Source organism: Musca domestica, unplaced genomic scaffold (assembly GCF_030504385.1).
Source record: "Musca domestica strain aabys unplaced genomic scaffold, Musca_domestica.polishedcontigs.V.1.1 12, whole genome shotgun sequence".
Lineage (NCBI taxonomy): Eukaryota > Metazoa > Arthropoda > Insecta > Diptera > Muscidae > Musca > Musca domestica.
Genome location: NW_026712155.1, coordinates 5,862,954 through 5,878,171, shown reverse-complemented (window position 1 = coordinate 5,878,171; position 15,218 = coordinate 5,862,954). Strand labels below are relative to the sequence as shown.

The 15,218-nt window shown below is 36.3% G+C and overlaps 1 protein-coding gene and 1 long non-coding RNA gene across 5 annotated transcripts in view; both read left to right on the top strand.

Moving 5' to 3' along the window:
* LOC105262121 (homeobox protein prospero) overlaps positions 1–15,218 on the top strand; it is a 183,183-nt gene that overhangs the window by 90,918 nt on the left and 77,047 nt on the right. The gene's annotated exons all lie outside the window — the stretch shown is intronic.
* On the top strand, positions 12,566–13,608 carry LOC109613521 (sodium/potassium-transporting ATPase subunit beta-1-like). The gene has a single exon (XM_020038449.2). The coding sequence runs from the start codon at positions 12,645–12,647 to the stop codon at positions 13,563–13,565; it is 921 nt and encodes a 306-aa protein (XP_019894008.1). The 5' UTR covers positions 12,566–12,644; the 3' UTR covers positions 13,566–13,608.

Sequence of the window (15,218 nt, the reverse complement as noted above, 5' to 3'; positions counted from 1 at the left end):
GAGGAGATCTTACAACTTGTCTGCAGATATACGATCTTTTACAACTTGTCTGTGTATAGAAGAGATTTTTTTGCTTGTCTGTGAATAGAAGAGCTTTTATGGTTTTACCTGGGTAGAGTTTTTGTATGAGTAGAATACCTTCAAGAGCTCTTTTATCAATAAAAGATCCACAGCAGGTCTTTAAAAATAAGTAATTCAACATTTTTTAAGTGAAATACTTGAATAACACTTCTATGAAAGGTAACATTTGATAGGCTAGGAGCTCATATAGTTCTTGCATTCGAAGGTACCCCCCCCCCCCTCTTGTACATACATAAATCCTTGAAGGTGTGTTTTATAGACAGAGGACCTCTTCCATACACGAAATCTTGTCCAGGCCTTTTGAAGATAAAAGATCGAATAGGTTTTTCAAAATACCTTCTATTGGCATTATGTAGACAAAAGAAATTTGAAGGCTTTTAGAGGACCAATGACTATTTACAGACCTCCTTTAAGCAGAAAACGGTTTTACAGAACTTCTGCAGATAGAAGCTCTCCCTAGATGTGGGACCTTTTGCAGGCTTCACATAGTCAGACTGTCTCTTACAGGCAACAGAGTGGAAATCTTTCAGAGACCTTCCGTGGAAAAAATACATACGACATATCAACTATAAGCAGAAGACCTCCAAGATAGGTCTGTCTGAACATATACTGGCCTTATATGGATAGAAGATCTTCCAGAGGTCTCCCATAGATTGACGTCTCTTTATAAATGCTCATAAGAAAGAAGGCCTACGAATTCTTAATTTTTTCCAATTTAAAATTTTCCATTTTCTCCAAGAAATTTAATTTCTCAATAACTTCAATAAAATATCTGTCTATTCTGATCTCCCCTCACTTGAATGCTAAATGTGCTGTGACAAGAAAATTTCCGTTTCCCATGCAGCAATGGAAACCTTCAAATTGCTACCTTTTGCAAATGTCGCCTTTTCTAAACACTTCCTTAACCTCCTTCATCTCACCCATACTCCCTCTTCATTTGGTTGGCAAGTCGTTAAGCTGCCATACAACAAATCTATGTCATAAGTATGGCAACAACAACAACTAAAAACTCATATCCGGAAAATTTATACTTTAGAACATAAAGAATTCTAAGCCATTAAAAAGAAAACTCTGCAGATAAATCTTTATGCTAAGGTGACTGGTTTTGTAACTTGTGGGTGATACGGCACAAATACACCGATATGGCTAGGTATTGCATGCGATTTTTATGTGTGAGTGTATGGGTGTTGGTGTATAACAACGCCACACTTGTAACGGCTTTTGCAAAACTTATGTGGGGGTCCTTTGGTACGGTATACCTGAACCTCCCTCACACCCCCTTTTATGCTCTTATAGGCAAGATGTTGTATGTGTCTCTATCTGTTTGCCAGCCTTCTTCCTTTTTGGCGCATTTGCATTCGTATCATCACCTTTAGTTTTTTAGTATTTTTCCAAATGAAGAAAACTCACAAAAGCAAGAAATTTTAATGATGCATACTAAGCAAAAGTAACAACAACATCGGCAATGCTAGCGTAAATGTGAATGGCAGAAGCAGCAGCGTGGAGATGCCAGCCAACAAGGCGGCAAGGACTACATTTCACTGCATTCGAATTTGAGAAAAATTATGAGAAATCCTGTGGTCTTAAATGTGCAATGCATTCATGCTGCAGTGCCTGGCATTTTCGCATAGTTCCGTAAAAATAAATCGAAATAAATGACAGCGAACGGGGAACGAGGTGGGGATTAGGTTGGGAAATGCAGTAAAATATTTATTTTAATTTTTTTTTTATAAAAATAACATTAAATTTAAAAAAATATTTAATTTAAAATAAATGTTTCAGAGAAAAGATTACAATTCCATATCTGAAACATTTTCCCATAATTTCCCAAAACTACCTCCTTTAGGCCATACTTGTTTTTCTAAGATTCCCCCATGGCCCTCTTAAATACTCTATGGGAATATTTCTAAAGTCTTCACAAACACACACCCACATATACATGCAGACAATTATAATTTCTCTTACCTAAGCATAAATAAGTCGCATCTAAAGTCGTTAGACTTATCTTTCTGTGTTATACGCCATCTACAACTGGATTTGCATAAAACCCATTCTTTCTTTTCTAAATACCTGCTAGGATGTTGACTTCTCTTCGCAGTTTTCTATAAAATTGTGTTTTTCCCTTCACCGTGTATTCCCCCTCTCCCACGCCCACCTGGCTTGTCTTTAAGGAACAGCTAGACCAGGATACCACTTAAACTTCAATATCTATACATGAAGGAGTCATGCAATCTGCATTTCTTCCTGCATCCCTAAGGTAGGCAACATTTCTAGGTATTTCTTGGTCTCCTTAAGTTAGGCTATATTTGTGATGTTTGTTTTACCTATTTGCTTAGCAAATACAAAAAATCTCAGATTCTCTACATCCTCACTTCATACTCTCCGTACCCCACTACAACAAAAGCAACACAAAGAAAAGTCTTTTGCTCTGTTTATTTTTGGTTCAAAAAGATAAATCTTGTTCAACAAATTCAAAGAGAGAGAAGAAGAGGGAGAGAGGGGCAGAAGTATTCAAATGAATGATAAATTAAGAAGAAGACGATGGCACACATCCATCCACCCACACCCATTTCTCCTTGTGCAAATCTATTGACCTCATCTGCATGAGCTCCTCCATTTCCTTTTGCCGTCCGTACGCTTAAGTCAGTCAGGTACTTGCATTATCCACCTTATCCATCTTCATCAGCATGCATAGATTTTTCCGTCTTGTAGGATTTCGTTGAATACTTCATCACATATGTATACAACCGGTGGGATGTAGGTATGTGTGTGCATTGTACAGTTCCTCTAGGTTTTCTAAAGAAGACATGCATTTCCCTTCGTCTTTCAAATGTCAATTGTAAAGCTCAAATGAATGTTGATTTACAGTTGGTTGGATTTTGATATTTGTCTGCATTTTTTTCCTTCTGGAATGGCAAATAAAGATATTTGTGGGAAACCCTCAACAACACTGAGAGGAAATTTATGGGAGTTTATTTTGTTCTGCAAATATTGGCAATGAAGGAAGGGGGAGGAGAATCTCAATATATCCAGTATTACGAAGCTAAATAAAGAAGGAATATTTCACTTGGATTTTGTATGGATTTTTTTATAATTTATAAATAAGTTCAAATTTTATCAGGAGTCATTATTGGCTACATCCTAAATCGGAAAGAAGTCTATAACTTGTCGACGGTTGGAGATATGTCCACAATTATTGATAATTTGGACTGATAACATTAGATTTTCTTCAATTAATAAAATCAGAGGGTGGTATAATGTTCTGAATGCTTTTATTTTTATCACATTTTTTTTAACAGATTATGACCATTCCTTGAAGTCCGATATGTTTTAGCAGAGTATTTTTGAGTTACATCAGGCTCACGATTTTTGGGCATGAGGTTAAATTAAATTTTTTTAACAATTTTTTTTTTTTTTTTTTTAAATCAACAATTTTGAACATGAAGTCCTTGAAAATCCTTACAAATCGTATTTTCGGGCAAGTCTTGAAAAAAATCGCAGGAAATCCTCCAATTAAAAAAATATCTGAAAAACAGATTATTTATAGAGGCCTTTCATAGTCATAATACCTTTAACTACTCTGCTATGAACACAAATCCTTTAACAGGCCTTCTATGGGCAGTTCGTCTATAGGACAGAAGAACCTTTATGAGGCCACATATAGGCAGAAAGTATTTTTGAATATATACCATGATTCAAAAACATCTAACAGGTCTTATGTAGACTGCAGACCTTTAACTGAAGCCTTGAATGTTTTCTGGGGAACAAGCCTTCGTTTTATCTATAACAGGTCGTCTATAATTGAATTTTTATAGTCAGGAGATCTTATACAGGGGTTTTCGAACCTATCGCCTAAACTTGGTTAAAAAGAGAAAAAACAACATATTTGAAAACATACGACTGCTAGTCTTGGAAAATCCATTTTTTTTTTTTTTTTTTGCAAAAATCTCCCCCACAAAAATCCAGGTTACTTAGACATGAAATCCTCGACAGGAAAATACCTTAGAATCCACCTTTTTCCAAGAAGGTGTAGAAAAAAATATTTAAAAAGACATGAACTGTGACCAGTCCTTCAAAAAAAATCTTGAAAATCCATAGTTAAAAAAAAATAATAATAATAATAATTCACAAAAGTTATTTTTTTTGGCCAGAATCCACAATTTTTTGAGTAAAACCCTCATTTTCCACATGTAGTCCTTGGAAAAAAAATCTCACAAAAATTGGCACGGTTTTTGTCCTGGGAATTCTTGAAAATAATTCTTGCAATATATGAAATTTTTGGGAATGAAGTCCTTGAAGACAATTTTACAAAAATTTTGGGCCCGAAATCCTTAGTATGTACCGAAAGTTCTTAAAAACTTTTTTTTTTTTTTTTGTAAGTGAAGTCCTTGGAAAAAAGCTTAGCATATTCGGTAAACATTTTGACATAAAGATGTTTAAAAAGTTCTTGAGGTCCTCGTTTTTCGGAACAGAGTTCTCGACAAAAAAATAGAATTCTCGTTTTCGGATGATCTTAGTTTGACAACAGCAATGTTTTAGACAACGTTTCAAAACACTTCCACATAAATTCCTCACAGCTATAAATATTTGTCAATTGTACCTTTTATTTCTCAGTGTAGGACAACCATTTCCTCCAGCTTTTCCCAGTTACCTATGCATCCAGAAAAATCCCCAACCCCGCACCCATTTCTTCTATTTAAGTTAATAACTTGAGACTTAATTGCATTCGTTAGCGAAAAAAATATAACCAGGTGGTTACCACATGTAGCCACCATTACCCCACCCTCTCTTCCTTCATGATATCCTTGGAAGCAGAATTGTTTCCTTGTCGCAATAGCTAAGCTGCACAATTTGTCGTTACTTAATTTCAAGTGTCTTTTGTGCAACTTGGAATTGTCTTCAGAGAAAACGAGAAATAAACATTAACAACAACAACGACAACAGAAAAAGCTCTTATTTGTGCATTTATGCACAACAACAACAAACGGCGAACAAAAGATTCATCAAAAGAAAGCCAAAGAAGAATGACGGCAAAAAAAATTAGAGAAACTCAAAAAAGAAAAAATAAATGCAGCCACATCAAGAAATTCTAAAAGAAAGCAAGAAAGGAAGATTTCTACATAGAGCAGAAAGCTGGGTGACTGGTGACTGCTTGCTTGGCTTGGCTTAACAAAAGGGGTTGCTTCTGCTGCTGCCGCTGCATCAGAATCTTATGGTGCACTGCCAGCTATGTAGGGCCCAGTTTTGTTGCTGCTGATGCTGCTACGTTGCTTTTGCATGTCAAGTCGTTTGTAAAAATATACAAATCTTGATGCCTTCAATTAAAGCTTTAACAACAAGTGCAGTGGACCAACACACACACACACACACATACGAACAATGATACAAGGTCCATACGTGGTAACGTGGGTGGTATGGAAATTATTGGAATTAAATATAAACGTGAGGGAAAAATGATGGCAGAACTGGTGGATGGAATGATATTCAAAAAGCTAAACGTCGAGCATTCCTTAATAGTTTTCGAAGATCGAAGTATAATTGAATAATTGCAGAATTTCAAATAATTTTCGAATACATAAACATAATTGCTGCTTCCGAATTTTCCTTGCAAGACCATCATCATTTTCATCCTCACAGTCCAAACAACCGTAAGAAGTTCATATACCATCATACTCAAGCCATGCATTGTAAAGACCGGACTTTCGGCTTCTCACAAACTGTGCGGCTATGAGTGGCAACCCCGCAGAGCAACATTCCGGCAGCATGTGACGGTTTCATTGGCCGTTTGAAGGCCATTTTAACTTTCATTCGAAAAAAAAATAAAAAAGGAATGTAAAAATTATGGCGTTTGACTTTGTTGGAGTTTTTTTTATCTCCCTTTGTATTTTGCATCTTTGATCCTTAGAGGGCCAACCGTCAAGCATATCTTAATATTTTGTGAGGATCTTCAGCATATTGAGACTAAAGAGCATATAATAAATAAATAATTGCGGAATTTCGAATTTTAGTTTCCATAATAAAAAAATCGGCTTTTGAATTTTCCCTGCAAAACCACCATCGTTTTCATTTCCACAATCCAAACAACCGTAAGAAGTTCATATACCATCATACTCAAGCCATACATTGTAAATACTCCATATTGCTCACCCCTCAAGACCGGACTTTCGGCCTCACACACACTGTGCGGCCATGAGTGGCAACCCCAAAAAACCTAAAAATATATGAATAAAATATGCCTTCTCAACTTGTCCTGCATCTTTGCAAGTCCCCTTCCACTCCTCTCCTCCCCCTCCCCCTTAATGCAACACAATGCTGCCCATTTTTTTAGTTCAGCTTTCAAGTTTCTTTGCAGGGCATTTTGTTGCTCCAAATTGAAATGTCTTTCTTAGTTAAGCCTTGCAAGAAGACCCCCCCAAAGCCCTCCCTCTTACACTAAACCTTCATCTTGCCCGTGTGCTGTTTTCATAAGCCATGAAATTGAGGGTATGCTGCAGCTAAAGAAATTCATACAAAAGCAAATATCATCATGCATACGAGTATATCTGAAACAATCATCATCATCATCCCCATTATCTTCATCCTCCTGCTCATCTGAATTCATGAGAAATTGCAACGAGACCCAGGCCAAGATGCATTCGAGGCAAGATTTTGCAACTTCTGCTGCTGGCGAAGACGAAACAAAAGCCCTGGCATCAGTGCAAATAGGATAAATGAATTTTAGTATTTCTTTGAAATCTCTTGAAACAAAACAGAAGATGTGAAAGGATGCAGAGTCAGTGTATGATGGTGCGTATGAGGGAGTGAAGCCAGCCTCACCCCAACAGAGCCGTAGCGTTTCATTAAAAATTATGAATGAATAATGAGCAAAAAAAAATTGATGCTGTTGTAGGCAAATCAGTAGAAAGCAATGACAAAGACTTCGAGTAGTAGGAATTAAAGAAGACGAAGAAAGGAACGGGGTTGATATTTGGCTTTGTTGTTTATTGTTTTGTTTATCATTATTATTATTATTATTTAATTTGTAAAGTCAGGAAATGTAAAAGATATAATTGAGAAGAAGATTCTAAAGAAATGATTATCTTCGTCGGGAGTTGTAAAAAGGGGATTGTATAAATAATGTGATAATTGTTCAATTTGTTATAATATGCGCTATTTTTGTGGGTGAAAATGAAAAATTCGGACAAACCTACCCAAGATATATAATCAAGATACCCACAGGACAACTTCCAAAAAAAGTGAGTTCTTAAGAGAGTTTTTAAAGAACAACTAGAGGGCATTTTTAAGAATATTTCAAAGGACTTATGGGACAATTGTTAAGGGATTTTCTAAAATATTTTGGATTTTTTCCAAAGTTTTTTTTTTTTTTTTGTTTTGAAAGTGGAAGAATTGTTTTTTTTATAGAAAAGTGGAAATATCATGGGATATTTCAGAAGGACAATCGAAGGATTTCTAAAAATATTGTTAAGGGATATAAAATAATTTTTTAAGATTTTTTTAATACAAACAGTTTTTAAATGCCTTTTGAGAATGTTTATCAAGAATCCTTTTGAAAGACTACCAAAGGATTCCTACCAAATCCAGAGCAGAGCATTTCCAGAATTTTTTAGAAAATATTTAAGAATTTTTAAGGATATTTTTGAAGGGCAATCACTGGATTTTTTTAATATTTTAATATTAAATTTGATTTTAACAAGACTATAAAAAAATTACGAATATTTTTAAAGGGAGTATTTTTGAACGTCTATAAGACGAATATTCTTAAATTACTGTCAGAGAACTTTTTTCAAATTTCGGTGAGTGATTTTTTTGGAAACATTAGGGCTATGGCAGGATTTTTTAAGGATATGTACAGGAGGATTTTTTAGGAAAATTTTTAATGATTTCGGACGATTTGTTAACCATGTTTTATTAAAATATTTCTAAAGGACAATAAATATTTTTATGAACATCTATGAATGCCTTTCGAAGAGATTTGTTACAAGAATATTTGCGAAGGACTATCTGAGAATTCCTAGACATATAAAAAAAAAAAACTTTTTGTAAATTTTTGTAGGATAATCGAAGAATCCTTTTTAAAGGCAGGAAGTAGAAAGTTTTTTTTATAAATTTGATGGATTGTCACATAGAGACCTTTTTTACATCGGATCGGTGGTCGAGAGAGATATTTAGATATACCAAGTTTGAAAAGAATCGCCGAATTTTTTCGAATACGATGTCACGTAAATAGCCGCCGCCACAGTTTATTGTCATTTGAGCCCTTTCTACGGGATTTTCCATCACTTTAGCCAAAACGTCCCAACATTCTTGACGGATATTGCCTTTAAGAGTTGAAAGTGTCTAAGGCTTGTGGACATAAGCCCAGGGCTTCAAAAAGCCCCACAAAAAGAAGTCTGAAGCGGTCAAATCAGGCGATCTTACTGGCCAGTGCAAATTGCCGAAACGGGAAATTAGGCGCCCGGGAAATGCATCCATCAACATATCGAATGTGCCACGTGCAGTGTGTGCCAATCCCCACTCATGAAGTTCCGGCAAAAATAATTCGTTGATTATTGCTTTATAGTTACCATTTGGCCCTTGACGTCTTCGAAGAAAAAAGTTCCGATGACTCCTCCAGCGAAAACAGCAAAGCCTACAGTGACTTAGAGGGAGTGTATTGCCACTTCATGAGTTACACGCGGATTTTCAGTGCTCCAGAAGCGTAAATTTTGCTTATTTACATACCCGCTAAGATTGAAATGGGGAGGATTACTTTTGCGACACCTTGTAAAAATACTGACGATTGTGACTCTTTGTGGGTGAGGTACCAGAAGGGAGGGGCCGATATCTATAATCTTCACACCAAATCATGAATGTGCGAAATTTAGAAAGAATTTGGTGTTTATTTCGCATTTTATGGGAGATATAATTTTGACCCGTTGTGGGGGAGGTACCAGGACGAGGGGACCGATATATCTCATCTTCACACTAGATATGTTCTTAATAAAAATATTGGGATGTGTGAAATTTGAAGAGAACCGGTTGCTTATTTCACATGTTCTGAGAGGTATTATTATTCAAAATTTAGACCAGTTGTGAGGGAGGTACCAGCAGGAATAGGCGGATATATTCCATCTCCATACTAGATCTTGTGTTGTTTAAAATATTAGGATATGCCACGCATGAAAAGAATCGGTAGCTCGCTTCGCCCTTTATGAGCGTCCTGGTTATTTAAAATGTTACCTCCAGTACGTACCCGAAGGAATGGTCAGTTCATCCATTTTTAATACCAGGTTTTGTATTGGCGAAAGAATTGGGATGTGCTAAATTTGAAGACCATGTCCACTTATTTCACATTTTATAAGAGAGAGAGAGAGAGAGAGAGAGAGAGAGAGAGAGAGAAAGAGAGAGTGAGATTATTCAAAATTTTGACCCTTTGTAGGGGAGGTACCTCGAGGAGAGGACCGATATTGCCCATCTCACTCCCTTGTTACACCCTTCGAGAGTTATCGTGCGCACCCCTAGATCGACTATATATGTCCTGAAACGGATTTGGCTCAAAGATACCTAGGGTATAAACCCGTTATTTCGATGAGGCTGTATTTGTAAAGGTCATATCAAATGATATATACCCTCTGTAGTCATATGGCGAGCGTATCAAAATGTAAAAAACAGCCTTTAGCGAATATTATTTATCTGCTTCTCACCTACTAACCTCCCTCAATGTGATAAGTTCAAAACTGAAAATCGTGCACTGAATTTTCCCCATTCAACATTCAATGAATTCAAATTAACAATAATTGACGCATATCTTATTGCCACAATGCCCAACAGTCACTCGGTAGCTTTCCGCAGTGTCCCTCATCCCCAACCAATCAAAAAAAGAAGAAGGACTCACTAAATCATTTCTAGTTATAGTACTTAACTGTGCGGGAGGAAGTCCTTTATGAATTATTGTTGTTTACTTTTGGTCAAATGGACAGGACTCCCTGGACTTCCGTGTACATGGATGGGCAGTACGGGGAGCCACAGGCAACAAACGTCATCCTCATCATCATCGACATCGACAGCAGCATCAGCATAATCAGTGCAGTGCGTTGCATTCGTTGGCAAACGGAGAGAAGAAAGAAGGCCAGTTCAATGCTAATGAAAACAAAACAATAAAACAAATCCATTGTTAAAGCGAAGCCAGGCTATTGCATTTGAAGCTTTGCTACGGTTTGGCATCTTTATGGTCCTCCCAAGCCACATCCCCCTCATAGAACTGGTTTTGTTTTAATTCCCTTGTACTTCCTGCAAACTGTCCACCCAATTGTGCAAGAGAAACTGTCCATAGCCCGGTTGTTGTTGCTTTATTTTTAATGCAATTTATTTTGCCCAGCGAGAGGGGGGGGGGGGAGAGGGAAGAGATTTTCTCTAAATTTGATATTCGCCTTATTACTCCCCAATATTTGAATTTGTTTTTTTTCCACCGAAATACTTGGTGGTTGTTTTTGTTTCCTTTTTGTTCATTAGATTTGGGCGCGTTGAACTGCTGGACCCATGTTTCTTGATGCTTCTTTTAGACCAGCAGCAGGACTTTTCTGCCAAGGCCTTCCTCAAACATCGCCCACCCTCTCCTATGCCTTGGCATAAAATTATAATGAAAAAAAAAGAATATTTGCATCCGTTGCATTTATTTATTTTTATTGTTGTTGTTGCTGCTACTGCTACTGCCGCTGCCGTTACTTGGCCCCACTCATTTCCAACTTTACTCAACTCCTCTACGGCATTCCGCCATGGTTTTCAGCTGTACTGCAATACACAGCCACAAAAGTTCTTGTTGCCGACCTCTCCATCTTGTGCTGCTTCTTGACGCTGCCGATGCTTGACTCTCTCGCCAGCACCCCCTTCTTAAAACTAACCAAGTCATCTTTGAACTTTTATTTTGCATTACGTTTTAGGTTATTTTTGTTGTTTTTTGTTTTTATTTTTAATTAATTAATGTGCCTGCTGCCGGCCCTTCCCGCCTGCCGACCCTCCATTCCAAGTAGATTTTCTACAACTTTTGTTGCAAACTCTTGCTCGGCGTTGTGTTCTTGTTGTAGGCTCCCTTCTTGGTCTTTACATAATTTAAGTAGTAGCAGTTGTTGGTGTTGTTGTTGTCGTTGCTTTTGCTGCTGGAAGAAAAAAATCCGGTACTTGTGCTGCTTACCTTTCAAGTTCTTCGTAAAGGCAAAAAGGAGCTGGCCCAGGCAATGTTTTGGCAAATTTGGTTGTTGCCTGGCATTGGGGTTGGGAATAATGCGGGGATTGGAGTGGGGGGGTGTTTTTGGTTTTTGTAAACAAAACAAAGTAATTCCTTGAAGTTTACATTGAAATTTTCGGCAAAGCGTTATTTATGGGGGCAAAGAGTTTTATCATCCACCCCCCACCACCCACCAAAAGCTGTTTTTTTTTTTTGCTTTTGCTTGGCAGTTAAACTGGAATAGTTTAAGGTTGTCATTTAACACACACCAGTGACGGTAAAGTGTTTCCTTGTTTTAGCTGAAGTACCCAATGACTTGTTGTTGTTGTTTTTTCTTCTTTTGGCTACGTGGAGTTTAGACGAAGTTGTTGTGACAATTATTTGTCTCTCTTCCGTTTCCTGCTGGCTCCAGCGGTTTCTTTCAAGGTAATATTTAGAGTCTTGAAGAGGCATAGGAAACAAATTTTCAAATATTTACGGAAGCGAATTTAGAGTCTCGGGGAAAGGAAACATTACCATTCCTTAGGCCATCTTAAAAAAATAGTTTTTGGGTATTAAATTTCTAATATCTAACATTCACCTGAGAAACACTCACAAATAATCCGAATTTTACAAGCCTAGCCGTCGCACAGCATTTTGTACATTTCGGCACATTTAGTACCTGTAGGCCGTTTTTGTTCGATTTTCCATCCGCACACTCCAAATTTCAGAATTTTAGCTATATCTGTTTGTTAAATAGCTTTTAACGACATTTAATACATATTAGTAATTTTCGTAACCATTTAGTTATTAAAAAAGAATTCTCATGATATTTTTCACCGTCCGACAATTAGTTATCTTCCTTCAATCTTCGAAGCCAGGCATTGAAAAAATCCTTAAACGATATTTGGGTTTATGGACGAGAAGAGATGAAGAGAAAGGGGAATGGGTTTAGTTTTCATCTGCTCTTTCCTAAGCATTCATATCTCTCCCGAAAATGTTTCTTTGGACAGAAGAGGGAAGAGAAGAGGGAGAAAGAAAGAAATGGGCACCTTCATTTCCGCTCTTTTCTAAGTTACTTAAAATGTCCCCGAATATGTTCTTTCTGAACAAGGAAAGCTTAAAACAAAGAGAGAGAGAGAGAGAGAGGGAGAGAAAGAGAGAGAAGGAGAGAGAGGGAGTGAAATGAGCTCCTTTATTTCCGCTCTTTCCTAAGGTGGCTTTCTAAAAAAAATCTGCCTTTTTTCAAGAAACTTATAGTGTCGGAACAAGGTAGGCATAAAACAAACCTTGGCAGCACCTCTTCCCCCTTGATGTCTGTCATTGGAAAAAACCCAAAACAAAAAAAACCAAACATTTTTTTCAAAATTCATAAATTTAAATGTCTAATTCAGAAGAACCCTTTCGTTTGCGCAAACGTTTTCGTCACGAAGAGGAGGGAGAAATTGTCAGACAACACCGAACTTGGAATAAAAATATAATCGATTTGGAAACGGGAACCTATTTGGGTCGGACACCGAAACGTTGGCTATATCTACTACTCTTCTTTCTGGCATTCTACAGCTGTTTGGCAATTTTGTCAACTCTTTGCTATGTATCCTTTCGTCTAACTCTGGCACGTGATAAACCCAAATGGCCGTTGAAACAACCAGGATTTAGCTTTGAACCCAATATAAACTCCGAAATGAATATTTTCTATAATCCCCACAATGAAGATGAGGTCTCAATATTTGTGGAACACATAGAGAATTCCTTGAGGAAATATGGCGATATTCCGGAAAACTATTTTGGAAACTGTTCCATTTCCGAGGAGTTTGGTTATGCCCAAGCCAGACCTTGTGTATTCCTGAAAATAAATCGCATAATTGGTTTTAAATGTGAAACCATTGAAAAGCCGGAAGATCTACCACCAGAAGCTCCCCCAGATTTACATCGCTTATTGACAGAAATGTCTGAGGAAAATCGCCAGGGACGCATATGGGTATCGTGCCAATCCAATCCATCTCTGCTGCTGGTATATTTGCCCCAAAGGTTTTTCAATGCATCCATTGTGAATCTTTCAAGAATTGTGGAAAATAGAGCGGTAAAGGAGCCCCGTGGTTATGCGAAAAGAAATTATGCCAGATTTTATAATACCACGGATTTTCAACGTATTATAGCTGTACAGATTTTAAATGTAATTAGCAATGTCAAGTATTCTATTTTGTGTTCTCTGTGGGCCAAAAATATTGAACGTGAAATTCATGTTAAACAGGGTGACCGGGGCAGTATTTCGTTTAACTTGCGCCTCAATGAAGGGTGAATGAAAAAAACGTATTTTATTTTAAATAAAAATTGGACACATACTGAGTTGCTTTGTCTACTGGGATAGAAATCTCTAAAATGACGACATTATATCGCTCCAAAAATCAACTGTCAGTTTCTCGAAAAAAATCTGGAACACAATTAGAATAATTTAAATAAAGATTGTTTTAATATTCATTATTGAAAAATATTTAAAAAGAAAATTGATTGTCGATATTGATTAAAAAAAACAATTACATTTTTAAAAAATTCAAAATTTAAAAAAAGCAAAAAAAATAGGTGCTAGTCCTCATTATTACAAAAATAAAACATTTCCCTTTTTTAAGAAATTTAATAGAAGTCTACAAGTGTTCCTTGAAAAAATAAAATATTTGCCATAAATCCTTAAAAATTCGCAAATAATGCTTAAATTTTTTAATAGTCCATAAAAAATATATCGATAAATCCTTAAAAATATTTCCAAAATCACTCTATCAGTCCTTAAAATATAGTCTTAAAAATCCTTTAAAATGTTCCGAAAAAATGATGAATATGGGTACTGAAAACATATACAACATATTATTTGGAATCTGTTTGAGTTTGGTTTAAAGTGAGAGTAGTAGATTTAGGTTTCACCAAACTTCATGTTGGGTGCCACTTCGGCTATTGATGAAGATTTTAGTAATATTTTCTTAACGTATTAACACTGTGGAAAGATAATATATCAAATTTATAAACAGTTTGAAACAGTCTTTATATTTAAAGCTTTTGTTGGGCGCCACTTAAAAAAATAAGCAATAACCCCAATTTTATATCGGATGCGAACAAAAACTCAATGATTTGAAGAGCCTTGAGCTTTTTTAAGATTCCTTTGGAATCTGTTTGATCTGAATTTAAAATAATTGGAGAAGATATACATTTTACCAAGCCTCACGTTGGGCGCCACTTTAGCCATTTTTTGAAGATTTTAGCAATATTTTCTGTTCGGATTAATACAGAAAAAAAGATAATATTTTAAAATCTGATTCAGACTTTTTGAGATATGGACTGTACTTATGATATTAAGGATACTCATTGCGTTTCCAAATTCAAAGTTTTTGTTGGACGCCACTTCATAATTAAGCAAACCAATTTTAAATTGGACGCCAACAGAAACCCAATGGTTTGAAGAGCCGTGAGCTTTTTGGTGATTCCCTTGGAATCTTTTTGAGATTGGTCTAAAGTGATTATATAAGATTAATATTTCACAAACCCGCATGTCGGGCGCCAATTCAACAATATTTGAAAATTTTAGCAATATTTTCTGATCGGATTAATACAGGGGAAAGTTAATATATTAAATTCTGATGCAGATGTTTCAGATTACAACCGTTGGCATGATATATAGCCTATTCGTTGTGCTTCCACATTTAAAGTTTTCGTTGGGCGTCACTTAAGCGAAACGTGGAAAAACTTCAGTTTTAAATTGGACGCCAACCGAGACCTAGTTATTTGAAGAGCCGTGGGTTTTTTGGCGATTCCCTTGGAATCATTTTGAGATGGGTTCAAAGTGATTATAAAACATTGACATTTCACCAAACCGCACGTTGGGCGCCACTTCAATACTTTTTTAAAGATTTTAGCCATTTTTGATCGGATTAATGCTGGGAATAGATCTAGATCTAAATCTGGG